Below are 17,559 nucleotides of genomic sequence, written 5' to 3' on the forward strand. Positions count from 1 at the left end.
AGGAAATTCAAATACAGTCTGTTATTAGTAGTGCTGAACTAATGTTAATTTCCTTGTTTTGCTAAGTGAGTCAAAGTACAGAAGATATTGACATTAGGGAAAAACAATTAGATTCACCCTTCATTCTTACAACCATCACTGTAAAATTGATACAATCAATGGGTGTAACAGGGGAGGTGAACAAAACAGGATATTTACATAATCCCAAGTATTTTCTCTCTGATGACTTATTAAAAAGGAAAAATAACTTTGTATTAGAAGAGCTGACAGTACCATAACCACTCATGGGGCAGATGGGCAGCATGTGGGAGAAGCTGGCACACAGCCTCCTTCCCCGCTTCCCTTCTCCATGTCCCAGTGGCTCACAGCAACTTTCAAGGATGTCGGGGTCACCTCACTAGACAGTGCTTATATCCCCAACTAGACATGGTTCTTCTAGGTACAAAATGTTATATTGGCCTTATCACTTATTCTGAAAGATTTTTTTCTGGCTGGTACTTCAACATCTGCCCCCAACATCCATCGGCATATCTGCATGAAGCAGAGTCGATGTGAATTTGAAACAGCATGAAGAGAAGCCCATTAAGCTTCGAGGTTTTATAGCACATGTGCAACTTTAGTACATAAGATTTATTTTTAAACAAAAAATAAAGTCAACCTTAAAAAAAATCAACTCAACCCCATGGGGATTACAATTGAGATTAAAAAAAAAAAAGGTACAAAATGATGTAAAAATAAACTATTTAAAAAAAAATCAACTCAACAAAACCCAGAAGAAATCAAGTCAAAAATTTTCTGAGAAAAAAATCGAATTTCCACCAAATGAAGTAAGTATAATTTGATGTGATGAAGTAAAAGTTGATATAAAAAGAACATAAAATTCTGTGAGGTGACACTCTAAATTACTTCTCCATCTAAAGTGTTCACTGCAAATATTTTATTATTAAAGAAAATTCTCATTAGTTGTACATTTCAATGTAAAACTGGTTTCTTTGGGGCTACTTGTATTTATTGTTCTAAATATATGAGGCAGTTCTATTATCCTTCTAAAGTTTTCTCAAAGTGACTTTCATCTATACAAATTTAAACATTTATGTACCTGAACAAATCTCTACTTGTTTTTTTTGACAAATATTTGGGCCCTGTGCAAAGAGAGCATTTTGTCACATTTACTAGACGTAAGTTTTTTTTTTTTTAATGCATACAGAGCTGGGGTACAGGCCAGAGGTGCAGGGGGAAGTGAGAGGATTCACCAGAGACAGAGTGGGGAGCTGACTGACAAAGTACAGCTGAGGGGGCGGCAGGACAGGGGGTGTGCCATCTGGTCACCTCCAGGGTGGGGCTCGAACTTGCACTGAAGCAGCCAAGGCCAGCTTTGCAGTGCTGTGCTTTTAACCCACTGTGCCACCAGTGAGGGCCCACTAGTCATCAGTTCTTAAGGATATAGTGAAAATAACCCTTTCTCCTCAGAAAAATTTTACATTCATATGTACTTTAAATGTTGCAATTTAAGGGAGCCATAAAGCCTGATCCATGTATACCCTAAAGGTCTGCCTCTTTGGTTAAAAGTAAAGATCTTTTATTGTCCACCAATAATTTATATTCACTGCTTCTACACTTGAAATCAATACATATTTTTTAACTTCATAAATATTTTTCCATATGTAACCTTCATACCAATCATGTTAATGATTCGATGTATAATTTCTTTGCATCATAAATTCTGCTTCCACAAGCGAAGTACAGTTAAAAATCCTGGTCGGGGGCCCTCCCTGGTGGCACAGTGGGTTAAAGCACAGCACTAAGACACTAAAGCCACTTCAGCATGCGCTTGATCCCCGTGCCTGGAGGTGACCCACATGGCACAGCAGACCTTTCCTGACTCGCCCGCTGCTCCCCTCAGCAGTGTACTTCGTAGATCTGACTGTTCTGCTCCCCACTCTGTCTCTGGTGAATCCTTTCATCGCCCCAGCATCTCTGGCCTGTAACCCCAATTCTGTATGAATAAATAAATAAATCTTAAAAAAAAAAAAAGATTTCTGGTCATCAGGCCTTCCTGCTGGCACAGGAGCTGAAGTCTCGGCAATATGAAGCTATCTCTAGCCACAGTATGAGTTTGATCTCTGGCCAGGTAGCTGCTGACCCACATGACACAGCACACCTCTCCTATCTTGCCCACTGTTCCCTTCAACAGTGTATTTCAATAGATTCAAATCTATAATTGGTTAAACTTTTCCAATACTAGTTTAGTCTCTCTGGTTTAAGGGGATTGGATAGTCACTGTTCTCGACTACTCCTCTGATATGTACTCTGTTCCAGTAAGTGCATATAAATAACCCATGGTTGGAACCAGCACCTCAAATTTACAAAGGTATACAAATGTATAAATTCTAAATTAGTGAGAAGTTAAAAGTATATAGGACTCTCCCTAGTGGCACAACGGGTTAAAGCACCGCATTATGAAGCTCTCCCTCCGAAGCCACTGCAGCACAAGTTCGGTCCCCGGCCAGGGAGCTGACCCACATGGCGTGGCAGACCTCTCCTGACCCACCCACTGCTCCCCTCAGCAGTGTACTTCATTGATCTGCCTGTTCTGCTCCCCATTCTGTCTCTGGTGAATCCTCTCACCTCCCACACCTCTGGTTTGTACTCCAGTTCTGTAATCATAAATAAATAAATCTTTAAGAAAAAATATTGATATAATGTCCTGGATTTAAATGATAATTGTATTATAGTTTTGTATTTAACAGTAGTGGAGGGTACATGAATGGGAACTCCTTTTTGGCAACTTTTTCGTTAAGTTTGAAATTAATTTAAATGAAGATAAAAGAAACTTAAAATACTTAAACTTAAAATACTTACCGCACCAAGTGATGGTCCATATCTTCCTGTGGCAACTTTACATACATAACTGACAAAATTAGAAATAACACCTGAAAAATAAGTCACATTTCAATAATTTTAGTCTCCCATGGAGACTGTAAGATTTCCTCCTAGATTATAAGTGTGCAGGCACAAATACTTATGCTCTTATAAATTTAGAAAAATAAGTCTACCCCACCAGACAACCTGCTGTGCAATGTAGGGTCATTCATTTAACCTCTCAACGATCATCTTCCTCATCTATAACTTGAAGAAAGGAGACTAATCACCAAACTCAACAGTTGCCTGGGAACCCTCAGGGTACATCAGAATCTCTGGGGTAGGACCAACTGAACAAATGATTCTGCTGCATACCTAGGCTAGCTGTTCCTTTATAGGTGCATTTGAGTCCAATGATTTATCTAAACCTAGTGTTGTTCATATTAACAAACTTCCTACAGTGCAGGAATTAACAGCATCTGAATCAGACCTCTCTCTCTCTCTATATATATATATATGTATATATATACACCTGTAACAACACAATCAGTTTTTGGGGAAAGGACTGTATCCTTATCTTGCTGGCCAAAGATACTGCTAACCTTCTAGTTTTGAGGGACTAGATCCACATAAATATTAGCATGATTAAGTACCTGCTCTGGGTCTTGTGGTAAATGCTGTTATTCACAGTTCTTTCTATGACTCCTTTTTATGAGAGGGTATATTATCATTATCCTCAAAAAGATACATTCTTTACAGTAATATCACATGCGATAGGAGAAATAAGTGCTGAACCTATGGTGTCTTATCTGCAAAAGTAATTTTTTTTCTACTGCAGCATTAACCTGATATACTTGTTTTTATTTTTATTAAAAAAATTTTTTTTAAAGATTTATTTATGCTTACAAAACTGGGGTACAGGCCAGAGATGCAGGGGTGGTAAGAAGGTTCACCAGAGACAGAGTGGGGAGCAGAACAGACAGATCGACAAAGTACACTGCTGAGGGGAGCAGTAGGTGAGACAGGAGAGGTCTGCCACACCATGTGTGTCACTTCTGGGGTGTGGATTGAACCAACACTGAAGCAGCTGCAGCTTGCTTGCAGGGCTGTGCTTTAACCCACTGCGCCACCAGGGAGGGCCCTTGTTTTTTTTTAAAATATTTTATTTTATTTATTTATGCATATAAGAACTGAGGTGCAGGCCAGAGAGGCAGGGATGAGAGATTCACCAGGGACAGACTAAGGAAAACAGGCGGATCTAGTGAAATATACTACTGAGGGAAGGAGCAAGTGAGACAACAGGAGAGGTCTCCTGTCTAACCCACTGTGCCATGTGGGTTAGCCCCCATACTGGAGATCGAATTCATGCTGCAGTGGCTGGTGATAGTTTGATAGGACTGAGACTTAACCCCTGTGCCACCAGGGAGGCTCTATATTGTTTTTAAATGAAATGGTTTTAGGGATAAATTTCTATACCTTGTAGTTTTTATCAAGTATATCTTATAAGCAGAGAGTTAAGTAAAATTTGACCAATCATTGCCCACTTAGTAGTCACTAAGAACCTGGAAAAGTATACTATATTTTCTAGTTCAAATAAGGAAATAGCGGCCTCCCTGGTGGCGCAAGGGGTTAAAGCACAGCACTATGAAGCTACCTATAGCCACTGAAGTATGATTTCTATCCCTGGTCAGGGAGGTGACCCACATGGCACAGCAAACCCCTCCTGTCTTACCCACTGTTCCCCTCGGCACTGTATTTCAGTAGATCTGCCTGTTCTGCTGCCCACTCTGTATCTGGTGAATCCTCTCACACACAGCTAACCCACACCTCTGGCCTGTACTCCAGTTCTTATTTATGTATACAGAACTGGAGTACAGGCCAGAGGTGTGGGGCAGATGGATGAAGTACACTGTTGAGGGGAGCAGCAGGCACAACAGGAGAGGTCTGCTGCGCCATGTGAATCACCTCCAGGGCCGGGGATTGAACTCGCACTGAAGCAGCTGCAGCTAGCTTGCAGTGCTGCACCCTAACCCATTGCACCACCAGGGAGCACCAGCATAAATAAATAAATAAATAAATAAATAAATAAATAAATCTTTAAAAAAAAAGAAGGAAATAATATTTCCAGGATTATGACCTAGATGGCTCTATGCTAACATATACACATGCAATAAAGGTTCAAAATAAATTAATTCTCAACAAGCTTATTAGATAGCTCTGATCTACAGTGTTCTGGAAACTAAACACACTGGAGGAAGTGGGGTTGGAGGAAATAGGGTTTATGATACAGATAACTGAGACAGATGCGAAGTCTGGGAACCACTTATATATAAACAGGCAACCCTGAGCTAAAGAAAACATGCCCAATGAGATAAATATGACATGTTTAAATTCTACACTAAACCTTAACTCCTGTCTAACATGACTAATTCAAAACTAAATAACCTAAATAATTCATGTAAGAGGAAACTGATTCAGGGAGAGGAAGGAGAGACAATGGCTTCACCAAGTCTGCGGTACACTTTGCTATACACTTTAAAACGAAGATAAACATGCAACACGGCTGTAACCGCTCCCTTTGTCCTTGCTCCAGAGAATGCTTATGTCCTTCAAGACCATGAATAAAGCTTATTACCTGCAGATAAGTACACTGCCATGAACTGCTCTTGACCCAGGATGTTTACTATGCTGGAGGAGAAGCTCCATAAAACATACATGTTTGCTGCCATGTGAAACAAGGAGAAATGACTGAATGTTGACAGCAGCATTGGAGAACAAAGGACCTCTACAAGAGAAAGAAAAACATTCTGATCATTATGAAACGCACAGCCAGTAAAAATGATCTATTTTAGACTTTTTTCACTATTATTACGAGCAAATCAAACATGGAAAACAAAAATAGAATCAGTTATAAAGTTTAAATAAAATGGCTTAAGGATTTTTCAAAGTGATAATAAACTATCTTAAATCTTGCTTCTATTGAGTAAATAACCAATAAAAATTCCCAGTTCAATAAAAGCAACTTATCCCTGTGCAAATGTAGGTTAGAAAATTTACATAGCTGCTACACATAAGGCACAATTTAGGTATTTGTGGCATCACAGTTAAGAGATGCAGTCCCTGTCCTCAGGAGCTTTTGTTAAGGGGAAGGATGTCCTAAAGGAACTCTGCAGTCTTATGGACTCCACCCCCTACTCCGGCTTTCTGGACCCTACCTCCTACTCCAGTGATTGGAAACCACAACTCCCAGGAAAGAACTGCAAGGACCCAAGGGCAGAGCTAGCAGGAATTCTGGGACATTTGGGGGATAAATAGGGCGTGATTACATCTCTCGCTGTCTCACTCGGGAAATGGCTCTCCAGACCCCGTGACTCGGTACGTGCAGTCAGCCTAGCAATAACGTATTCCAGTTACTTTGTATCCCACTCTCTTTCCCTGGGTTGTTTCCTATTCCTTTCCCCTTCTGTAAATAAACCCATTACTGACCCTTTTGTGTGTACCTGCGGTATAACTGAGTTGTGAGTACGCGGGTGAGGTCCCACAGACAGGTGGCCCAGTCCACTCTGGGCTACCCTGTAACACTTTCAGCCTACCCTCTGGATTTTGCTTAAAATTGTTGGCAATTACCTCATTTTTCTAGTGTAGCATTTCAATTAACATACAGCATATTTCTTTTGTATTACCTCTATGTCAAAATATAAACAGACAAGTCAGACTTACTTGATGCTGGGTTGGAGGTGAAATATCTGATCATTGTCCGCTGCAGAGAAGGTACTCTCCATAAACAGAACACAAAGACATTTGCAGCTATGATACCTGCAAAATATATATATTTAATTAGGGAAACAAAAATAAGAAGACAGTCTGATCTAAAAGCGCACCTGAATAAGTTCGTCCCACAATTACACAAAAGTACTATGTACTGGGTTGTTGGAAAAGTCGTGACACATTTTTGCTTTAAAAACTATGGAAAAAACAATTTCTTTTCCAACAACACAATATGGGGGGGGGGAGGAAGTGAGCAAGGAAATAAGCAAAAATCAATGGTTTTTAAAGTATCAAATTTGCCATGGGTTGGGAGAGTCAAAGAACTCCTGGAAACTTGCAAATGTTCAAGGAGTTAACTTCCTTCACTCAGAACCAAACTTCTTTCATTTTTTAGAGCAGTTTGCTCTTCTCAATAAGCAATCATATCTACTGTTACTGTTTAATAATGGGTCAAATCAGAGACAGAAGTCTACAAAATTAGGTTCTTTAGCCAAGAGCACAAAAGCTCTGCATACTTATCTCCACAGGGATAAGTATGGCAGCCCCCCTATGGACGCTTATGGAAACATCTGCTGCTCATCTCTGTATATGGTAACATCTGAGAAGACTTGTTAAATAAGAATTCAGGAATAAAGTGCAAATTTTTTTGGTAACCATGTCTGAAAGTGTTTACCCATGGGAGTTGGGTTATTGTTTTATTTTTCAGCAAAAGTTGGTATTTTGAGAACTACCATTGAATATTTTTATTTAAATGTAGAGTTAACTAGCACATTTTATGAAATATGAACTTAATTAAACTATTATTATAAACTACAAACTTTTAAAAAATGCATCAATTTTTTGAGTCACTGTAACTCCTTGCACATAATAAACACTCAGCTACTTCTTGAATTAAAGGAATTTAAGAGAAAATTCAATAACAAGTTCCTAACAGTTGTTTCATCTTAAAGTTACCTGCAGCTTTCCTCTTTGCTTATTTCTAGGCTTTCAGTATCTCCTGGCATTCTTAGTTCTTTTAAATCTCAGCTCTCTCCAGGAGAGGTAGGAAAGGATACTACCACTTTTCATAGGTGTTAATACACTTTTCCCATTTTTATATGAAATCCATATGCATCTTACAGCTGGTAGTGTCTATTGGCAGTGCTTGTTTTTCTCCATAGCACATGAAATGGTATTTTACTGCATTTAAATAATTAATTCCATCAATTTTGTCAGATATCTTACTGGTAGGACCTGTCACAGCTATTATATATCGTTGGTAAATAATTAACTAGAAATCTTTCAAAGATGATGACTCAGTATTTATGAAAGGACAGAAAAAGGGGGTCATAAACAAGACAAGTGAAACCCTCCTCAGGTGGAAGGATTTCCTCCTCAGAGAGTTTATCCTAAAGAAAACAAGTTGGCTGGGGTTTTTAGATTAGTTTGCCTTCAGGTTTCCATGACCATAAAGATAACCAGTCAGAAAATCTTGCCACTTTCTCCAGTTACTATTCACAACAAAGAGACTAGGATAGGGCTCTTGATCCTGCCTGCAACAACTACTCTGCCTGCTCTGTCAGTTCTACAGACAACTTTCTGAAAAACAGCATATACTTCTGGAAACTGCAAGGACCACAGCTCTGCAGAGAAGCAGGGGCATCTCTGACTGAAGAGATTACAAGTGAAAGACTTGAAAAAGGGGACGATATTCAAAGATATCAAGGCTAACAGTAGTCTAAGAGTTAACATCGCCCAATTTCCAAACCAAATGAAAGAAGCCTCTGGTAGATTGTGACAGAATATTGGCACTGGAACACATAGTAGTCAAGCCCTTCATGTCATAGATCAGTGGTTATCAAATTTCTTTGATGAGGTATTCCATCAGTAAGCAACTAAACATGCATACCCAAAGAATGTATTAGTGCATGAACCACCATAACTCATTATAAAACACATTTAAAAAATTAAAGTAAAATATAGGCATTTTCTTCCTTATAGAGTCTTCTCACAGACTTAGAAAACTAAGGCTCTAAGAGGTACACGTTTTCAGAAAGTTAAATTCAGGGAACAAGCCAAAATTCCTACTCAGGTGTTCTTTCTACTAGCAGAGACATGGGTAATCAGAACTTGGTCACTAGGACCTAAGACATCAAAGGGTTTCCCCACCTGGGTTGGTTCCCTGCGGCAGGTGAAAAGTAGAGGATGTGTGGTACTTTTACCACAAATAACTTGGCATTGGATATGGAGAGGTTGCTGCTACCTTAGCAAATGTCTTTACCAAATAGATGCACTAGTCCTAGGCAACACCGCACATCATTACAGGTACGGGTGAAGGAGTCCAGCAGGAGTGACTGAAAACCTGGGCAAGACGCCTCACCTCTCAACCTCTCTAGAATTAAATGGGAGTAAAAAATCTACCTTAAAGAGTTGAGTGATACTTAAATAACAATTAAATGTAGCAGTCGCATGCTGACAACACAAAAAATGAAAAATATGGTAGAAAGGGAAAGCCCTTTTCAGGTCTGAGTCCCAAGTCTGCCACTTAGTAGCTCTGGAGCCTGTGGCATTTCATCCCTGCCACTCAGATTCTTCATTTTAAAAATGAGGATAGTATTTCCTACCTTAGAGATTGTGAACTTTAAATTCGAGTACATAGAAAATGTCTAATATGCAGATGCTCAAAAAATAATGGTTCCCTTCCCCTTGTTCCTCTTGAGAAGTAGAATAGCTTAGGATCTATGCTTTTATCTCCATTTGGAAGTGTTGACCCAGTAACTTCTTGGACCCAGTAACTTCTTGGACAAGCTTGGCATTATTAATTTGGGAAGTTGCTGCTGTCAGGTATAGTTATGCCAAAGAGTTGCACAGCAAAAATAATGAATCTCGAAAATTCTCTCCTTCATGAAAGCAATGAAAAAACTATCCAAATTAACTTTTTCAGAACTCTGGAAACTAGTCAAGGGCTTGAAGGCACCATTTAGTGAAGAAAAATGACTTAACCTCAACATAAACAGTGAGACTTGAAGCATTTTAACTGGTCCTAGTTCTATCTCTTGCTTTACAGCTCTAAGACAGTCACAAAAACAATTCACACTTCCAGTGCAGTCTGGAAATTACCAGTGGTAGTAGAAAGGAAGCTGCATTTGACCAGTCCAGACTGACAACCACAACCATAGTGGCCAAAGGACTACCCCAAGTGGTCCTGACCTCAGGTTCCCTGGAAACCAAAAATTACATATGTTACTTATACTGCCTGAGAGTGGCTACAATTTCCCCTTAGGTGATAGCTACATGACTAGCTAAGGGCCATCCCTCAGCTTCCTATCCATTGCCTATCCTCCTACTGGAATGGAGACAAAAGCTCATAATTATTATGGGAAAATGGAAAGAATGGGGCAAATTCATAACAACAGAAGCAAAGACTTTTATAGTAATCAATAAGCACAAAGAGATTATCATTTTCCTGACCATCCCCGCAGATGAGTATCTCTCTCCTGTTAGCGACTTTTAGAAATCAATAAGACCTATTTACACTTTATACATTGTTTGGAGGATGTTTAAATTGGCATACAATTTCTTTTAAAACATTTTGACAACATACAAAATTTTAAATATACATATGCTTTGACACTGCAACTCTATCTCCGGTAACCTATTCTAAAAATACAATTTTACAGGCGTAAAGATCTCTATGCAAGGATATTTACTGCAATGTTACTTATACAGCAGAAGAGTGAAAATACCCTAAGTATACATTTATAGAAGATGTGTTATATGTCTGTATGGACTACTACAAAGCTATTAAAGAATTTCCATTTTTTTAACAGGGTGCTAGTTACATGGATATGTTGAGTATATAGAAATTAGTTACACACGACATATGTACATTCTTTTACATATATTATGTCAATAAAATATTTTAAAAGAATGTACTGATATGGAATGCCATTTAAAATATTAAGTAAAAAAAATCAAGGCACAGAAGAGTATGCACTGCATGCTGTCATTTGTGTTTAAACAATAGATATAAATGCTTATATAAAGACAGATGCCTTCAATACACACCTGACTGAAAAGACAATTGTTCTGGGGAAATAAACTGCAGAACTGGGATTTTATGATGAAAGAAATTAATTTTTCATTTTATATACTCTTTAACACTATTTTAAACTGTTACCATGCACATCTATTCATTTTACATTGCTATACTTCTCAGCTACTACTAACCTAAGAAGCCAAAAAGGGTTCTCTTTTCCTAGGTGCCAGACTACTGTCCTGGGGGGCATTTTGCTCCAATTTAGATAAGAATCAGCACACAGGTATGTAGTTAGACTATGAATCAGCACCCAGGTACATCAGCTGGGGAGGCATCATGACTTAACAAAAAGGTAATTAAGGGTGCTTGCCAGAATAGAAAGTGAAACAAAAGCCTATTATTTAACTAAGAAGTGAGTCTGTTTCCTACCCCCATCCCTTCCCCTTTCTAGAACTGTGATCTTAGACACATTATTTCAGCTCTCTGAGTCTCAACTACCCAATCTGAAAAACGAGGATATAACTTGTCAGAAAACCAGAAGACAGGAGTTATAGGCAAAAACAGTGGTAGATTTAAAAGTCAAGATGCGCTGGAAGACCAAGTGAAACACTGCCTTATCAGCACATCAGGAACTGAGAAGAAAACCTTAGCTTGGGAAGTATAGCTCAAACTTTGGAAGGCATAAGGTGAGAGAAAAATTGAAGAAAAAAAAATTTTTTTTTAATCCTGGTAGAAACAGAATAGCAAATAAAAAAGAATAGACTTTAAAGTTTTGAGGAAATGGTTCAAGAGACAAGATATAACTAAAGCATAAGATATTAACCTTAAGAATCTTCATATCTAGTTAGCTGATTAAGTATCACTAAGAGATGTCACGAAGCTAGAGACACTACTACCAGGGTAATGATTTCCTTCAAGAGGTGACACTGTCCGAGGTGACAGCGAACAAATCCAAAAGCATTGCCTTTAAAAGTCTAAAGCCTTTAAACGTCACTTGAATGATCTGAAAATGATTTAAGATTTTCAGCATGATTATTTGTACTTATGTGGCTCAATGCACTTCACAAGAAGTTGTTAGAATACATCTTTTATTTTCTAGTGTCACGTCCTTAAAGCAAAATGACTGATTTGACTTAGGAAAAAAAGCACTAGGGGAAAAGAATTAAAAATTTAAAAATTATCTCCAAGAGCTCCTGAAGCTTTTCTTGGCAAAGAAGCTAAGAGTTTCTTCTAATAAGCTATTTACTGACATGAGAAAGGTTCTAAATTCTCATCTCAGGTTTCTTGTGAGAAACACTGAAAATATTAAAATAAACACTTTGCCACCCTAAGGAAATGTTAATTTTCATTACTGCCAGAAAGCAAGCAACAAATCAAAAAGCCTCTGTTAATCGTGATGGAAAGTGATGTATTATTACAGAGCTATCTTTGAAGTTAGCATACTTATTAACCTCTCTCTGATAACAATTCTACAGTATGGCAATATACTTTGAAATATCTCTGTCCTTTTTAAGATTCCCTGTTAGGGTCTCCCTGGTGGTGCAAGAGCTTAAGTCTCAGCACTATGAAGTTATCCACATATACAGCACAAGTTTGATCCCTGACCAGGGAGCTGACTCAAAGGGCGCAGCAGACCTCTCCTATCTTGTGCGCAGCTCCCCTCAGCAGTGCATTTCAGTGCATCCACCTGTTCTGCTCCCCACTCTGTCTCTGGTGAATCCTCTTACCCCCCCCCCTCTGGCTTGCACCCCTCTTGTATGCATAAATAAATAAATAAATAAAATCCCCAGGCCCTCCCTGGTGGAGCAACAGGTTTAGTGCAGCACTATGAAGCTAGCTGCAGTTGCTTTAGCGTGAATTCATTCCCCTGCCAGGGAGGTGACCCACCTGGCACAGCAGACCTCTCCTGACCTGGCCACTGTTCCCCTCAGCAGTATACTTCATTAATCTGCCTGTTCTGCTCCTCACTCTGTCTCTGGTGAATCCTCTCTGTGTCTCTGGCCTATACCCCTGTTCTCTGGCCTATACCCCTGTTCTGTATGCATAAATAAATAAATCTTAAAAAAAAAAAAAATCCAATGACTTTACTTTGTATAAGACATGTGTAGGTCCTATAACAAAACAAACTACCTGCTCATTATTGTCAACGATGCTACATGTACTAAGATACTATAAGGCATGCCTTGTTAAAATGAATTCAAGAAAAAGAAAACATTCCCTACAGGAAGCAGTATCTGAACCACAGCATCACGTTCCAACAAGCAGACACAGGAAACACCCTGAAGAAGAAGAAAAGTGACTTTTCTCCACCAAGGTAGAAAATAAGAATACCATTAATTTTAGGAATATTTGAGAAAAAGCAATATTCTGCTATTCCTCTATGAAGATTTTTTTTTCCCTATCTGCACAACTGTGAAAGAAATTACAAATCCAATTCCTCAACTTTCTCAATTGACAAAGTCCACAAAACATTATACAAGTGTTATTTTGAAGAAGCAGATCTGTTTTTCCACCAAAATTACAACGAACAAAAATAAAGTTATCATGGTGATATGCATGGCATGCTTACATTTAAAGACTTTATAAACACCATGGCATAGTAAAGAGAAAATTGTCTTTAGAATGAGACAGACCTGGGTTTTGAAATTCGTGACCTTCGAAAAGTTCCTTCTCTGAAAGCCAGTTGCCTTATCTGTAAAAAGGGAGATAACTACCCTGTGAGCAACCCTGTGTGTTAGGGAGAGAACATGTATAAAGCATTCTGCACAAAGAAGGTAATCAATATCCCTTAGATTCTTTAATAGATGAAGTGATAATTATTTATACCCTATTTTACAAACTAGGATTCTACAAAGATAGGCATTTGAGCAGTATCATACTATATCAAATTAGAGAATGACACAGCATTATGCATACCTTTATGTCACACTACATTTTATACTATTTTTAGCCTGAAGGTACAGAGATTTTCTAGGTCTTCCAAACCACTGATGAGCATGGTACAAAAGCCATTGACTGTGACATACTGTACCTTTTGGTATGATTTCTCTTCCCTTGAATGGCTAAAACGTGTAAGCTAACACAAACCTGTCACAGTCCGCTGGCCATCACTTAGGTTATTCCACCACTTGTTAATCTAAAACGAAAGAAAATGGCATATTACTATTGGTAAATGACTTCAGTCTAGAAATATTCAAAGTCAGGAAGCAGATGCTTTGTGCATAAGGGCTCCTCATTTGTAAAAGTGAGCAGGAAACGACATACACACACACACACACGATAAATACGTGGTACAGTGGAAAGCGCAAGTATTTTATAGTCAGCCTACATTCTCTAGACAGAGCCTGATCAGCTGTATGACTTCCAACAAATAACTTCTAAACTTTAGTTTCCTGATAAAATGGATAACAGAAACCTAGCAGTATTGTCATGAGGACAATCACAAGCAGAAAGCACCCACTACACTATCACTATATATCATACACATACACACACACACAATGTCAGGTAAATGGTTATTCACCATGGTCCAGAGTTTTAAAATTCTGAGAATATTTTCTACTAATATCACCCCATTTTTAAGGTTTAATTGTATCAAAGTTTGGAAAGTGAGAGGTGGAGAGAGAATCCTAAGCTTTTAAAGACACTAAAATTTTTATGGGTGATATATGCCTAGAATTTGCTTTACAGTAACTAGTGGTGGGGAGAGATGGGGCGAAGGGGACTAAATGAAAACAAAGTTGGCCGTTTATTTGTCAATCAACATTGAAGCTGGATGTTTGAATTTTCTGACTAAAGTTTTTGAATAAAAAACATATGAACTATGAAACTGCATCAGACTTTATAAACTAATCAGGAAAAAACAAAGTAAAAAAAAAAAACCAAAAACTTCCATAGCAACATATGCACTGACCCACACATGTTGTGATCGCTGGTTTTGTAATTACACTCACACTGTGAGAGAGTGCTCACGCCTCACTTGATGCCCACGTCGGTGCATGTCAGGGCTTCTAGGGATTTCACTTCCCACATCACAATTACGTAGCTTCGATTTTCTTTAATGAATACAGATTTTTCTAATAATCTGTCATTTAATTATTATAAAAAAAATTCATCTCTAGGTGAAGATTGTTACTAATGCTTGTGTCATTTTTTAACAGTTTCATGAGCCACTTGGAACAATGTCAGACATACATTAGTGAATACTTAGAATGTAGTGACTAAAGAAGAATATTAAGAATATTAACACCTACTGATCTAATATTAGCTAAAAACATATCACAAATAATCAGATTTCAAACACGAAGAAAGCCATGTTTATCTTTACCTCCTTTCTGAAGTCGCCTTCCTTTTGTGGTCTTATACTATCCAACCAATCAGCTTTTATGCCATCAAAATAACTCTGGACCCTAGATTTCAGTGATTCATATTGCCAAATAGCAGCTGATCCAAATGCACAGCCTGTAAACTGCATAAAATTAATGTTACAAAATAATTGGATACAGGGTCCTCCCTGGTGTTGCAGCACTATGAAGCTACCAGCGGCCACTGCAACAAGAGTTTGATCCCTGGACAGGGAGGTGACCCACATGGTGTGGCAGGCCTCTCCTGTCCTGCCTACTGCTCCCCTCAGCAGTGGATTTCAGCAAATCCACCTGTTCTGCTCCCCACTCTGTCTCTGGTGAATCCTCTCAGCCCCCAACCCTGCACCTCTGACCTGTACCCCAGTTCTTGTATGCATAAATCTTTTTTAAAACATTGTATACACACTTCTAAAACAAGAAGTGATTTTTCATTGCCTTTTACAAACCAACAGAGTATCTACATAGTGAAAATAACATTTATTTCCCATTTTATTAATTTCACTAGGACCTGTTTATAACTGGAAATTTTCAAATACGGGCCTCCTTGGTGGTTCCGGGGTTCTCAGCACTATCAAGCTACTGCCATGAGTTCAATCCCCAGCCAAGAAGCTAATCCACATAGCACAGGAGACCTCTCCTGTCTCACCCACTGCTCCCCTCAAAAGTATATTTCAGTGGAGCTCCCCAGATGCTGATGAGTCCTCTCACCACCCCCAACTCTGTACCTCTGTCCTGTACCCCAGTTCTTGTATGAGTAATTAAATCTTTTTTAAAAAAGAAATTTTCAAATAAGATTCAAAATACCAACTTAGTATCATTTGAAATGGTATACCAAATAAGAGGTTCATAAATTTCTTCTAATAGCAATTATTAACCTCATGCTCTCCTATGACCATTCATACCCCAGATACCAGATGCTTTTGATCCTCCTCCACTTGTCTTTCATTTAAGGGAACTCATGTAAGCCAAACAGAACGTTAACACTGCACCTGCATCAAGGCAGGTAACTCCTAGTGATGTAAGCTCTTACCCCAACAGTAAAAAATAAAGGTTTTACAAGAGTCCTTATAGGGTAGGGAGTAGGATAAAAGACGGTTTCTTCTACAGGAGGAATCAAAGCACTTCTCTTGTATGCTTCACCACTTGTTCCTGTGTCTGATCTTCGAGGTTCAACCTTCCTGGGTGCTTTTCTGAATCCACATTTTTGCTGAATAAGAAAGTCAAACCTGTAGGGAAAAATAACATTACAACAAGGCACCATCTTATACACAGTAACCCCATTTGTCTGCATCATCACCTTATCAGTTTATCACTCTATAGCCCAAAAGAAGTTTCCTACTCCCTGATAGGATACAAAGCCAAAACTCTGACACCAGAGAAACCAACAACAGCAAATTTAGAGGACACTTTGGGGGGCTGTTACTGTCTAACAATCACCAATGTAATTTGTATCCATAGCCACAATTTGCAGTCCTGGGAATAACTGCAAGAATTTCAACTTGTTCCTTTGAATTAGGACAAAATGTCTGTTGTTTCTTTGAACTTTGTGATCTCCTCTATTTCCAGAAAAAAAACATTTAAATGTATTATCCTTGAATTCATCCCAAACTCAAGTAATGATTTCCTTTCATATAATGACATTATAGACAGATAGATTCTTCCCATTTCTCCTGTTATTTATTTCACGGGGACACTCAAGAAAATGTTTGATGGGTGATTTTATCGCCTTATAAAGGTCCTAATTATCTGTTAGAGGAAAGAAGTTTCAGTCGTTAAGTTTCTCAAAACATGTGCTACACGATCATACCTGCCAACCCTAACTCCCAAGACTATACTCCACTCTCCTGATAGCTCCCTTATTCTCCAATCCCTTGATAAATACTCCCAAGGCCCTCAAAGTTACACACACACTCCATTCCAACTCAACCATAATCATAATACACATATGAAAGATTGTTTTCCTTTTGTAAAACTCTTAACTTCCCTAGGCAGACAATGTAGAGGTCCCATTCTTCCTGTTCTCATTGTACTCTATAACACACTATCCTTCATACTCAAAACTGGTGGAAGCAGAAATTAGGCCTTCTCATCTTTGTAAACCAAGCCTTGAAACACTTTGGATAACAAAAAATTCAGCCCTTCCTGGTGGTGCAACCGGTTAAAGCACAGCACTACGAATCTAACCGCAGATACTGCAGCATAAGTTTGATCCCCAGCCAGGGAGATGACCCACATGGCACAACAGACCTCTCTTGACTCACCCGCTGCTTCCCTCAGCTGTGTATTTTATTTTAGTACATCTGCCTCTTCTGTTCCCCCCACACTGGTGAATTCTCTCACCGCCCCTGTACCTCTGGCCTATACCCTAGTTCTGTATGCACAAATAAATCTTTTTAAAAAATCAGTTTCTGTGGCCTGCATGATTTATAATTAGTCAACACCCTTCTTTAAGCCTAATCTCAATGTTCTTGTCCTGCATTTCCAACTACATACTGAGTATTTCCACTTGTATCTTCCCCTCTCCTTTAAGATGGTAAATGCACAAGG

At 38.7% G+C, this 17,559-nt stretch overlaps 1 protein-coding gene across 1 annotated transcript in view; it reads right to left on the reverse strand.

The window, feature by feature from the left end:
- The window catches only part of PARL (presenilin associated, rhomboid-like), a 30,339-nt gene that overhangs the window by 7,343 nt on the left and 5,437 nt on the right, over positions 1–17,559 (reverse strand). The window contains exons 2-7 of the mRNA XM_004675021.2: positions 16,043–16,238; positions 14,976–15,116; positions 13,736–13,784; positions 6,583–6,678; positions 5,498–5,647; positions 2,863–2,933 (exon numbers count right to left, since the gene is read on the reverse strand). Coding sequence (XP_004675078.1) covers positions 2,863–2,933; positions 5,498–5,647; positions 6,583–6,678; positions 13,736–13,784; positions 14,976–15,116; positions 16,043–16,238 — 703 coding nt within the window. The remainder of the gene's footprint in view (positions 1–2,862; positions 2,934–5,497; positions 5,648–6,582; positions 6,679–13,735; positions 13,785–14,975; positions 15,117–16,042; positions 16,239–17,559) is intronic.

This window comes from Condylura cristata, unplaced genomic scaffold (assembly GCF_000260355.1).
Source record: "Condylura cristata isolate star-nosed mole 26May11 unplaced genomic scaffold, ConCri1.0 scaffold00003, whole genome shotgun sequence".
Taxonomy (NCBI): Eukaryota; Metazoa; Chordata; class Mammalia; order Eulipotyphla; family Talpidae; genus Condylura; species Condylura cristata.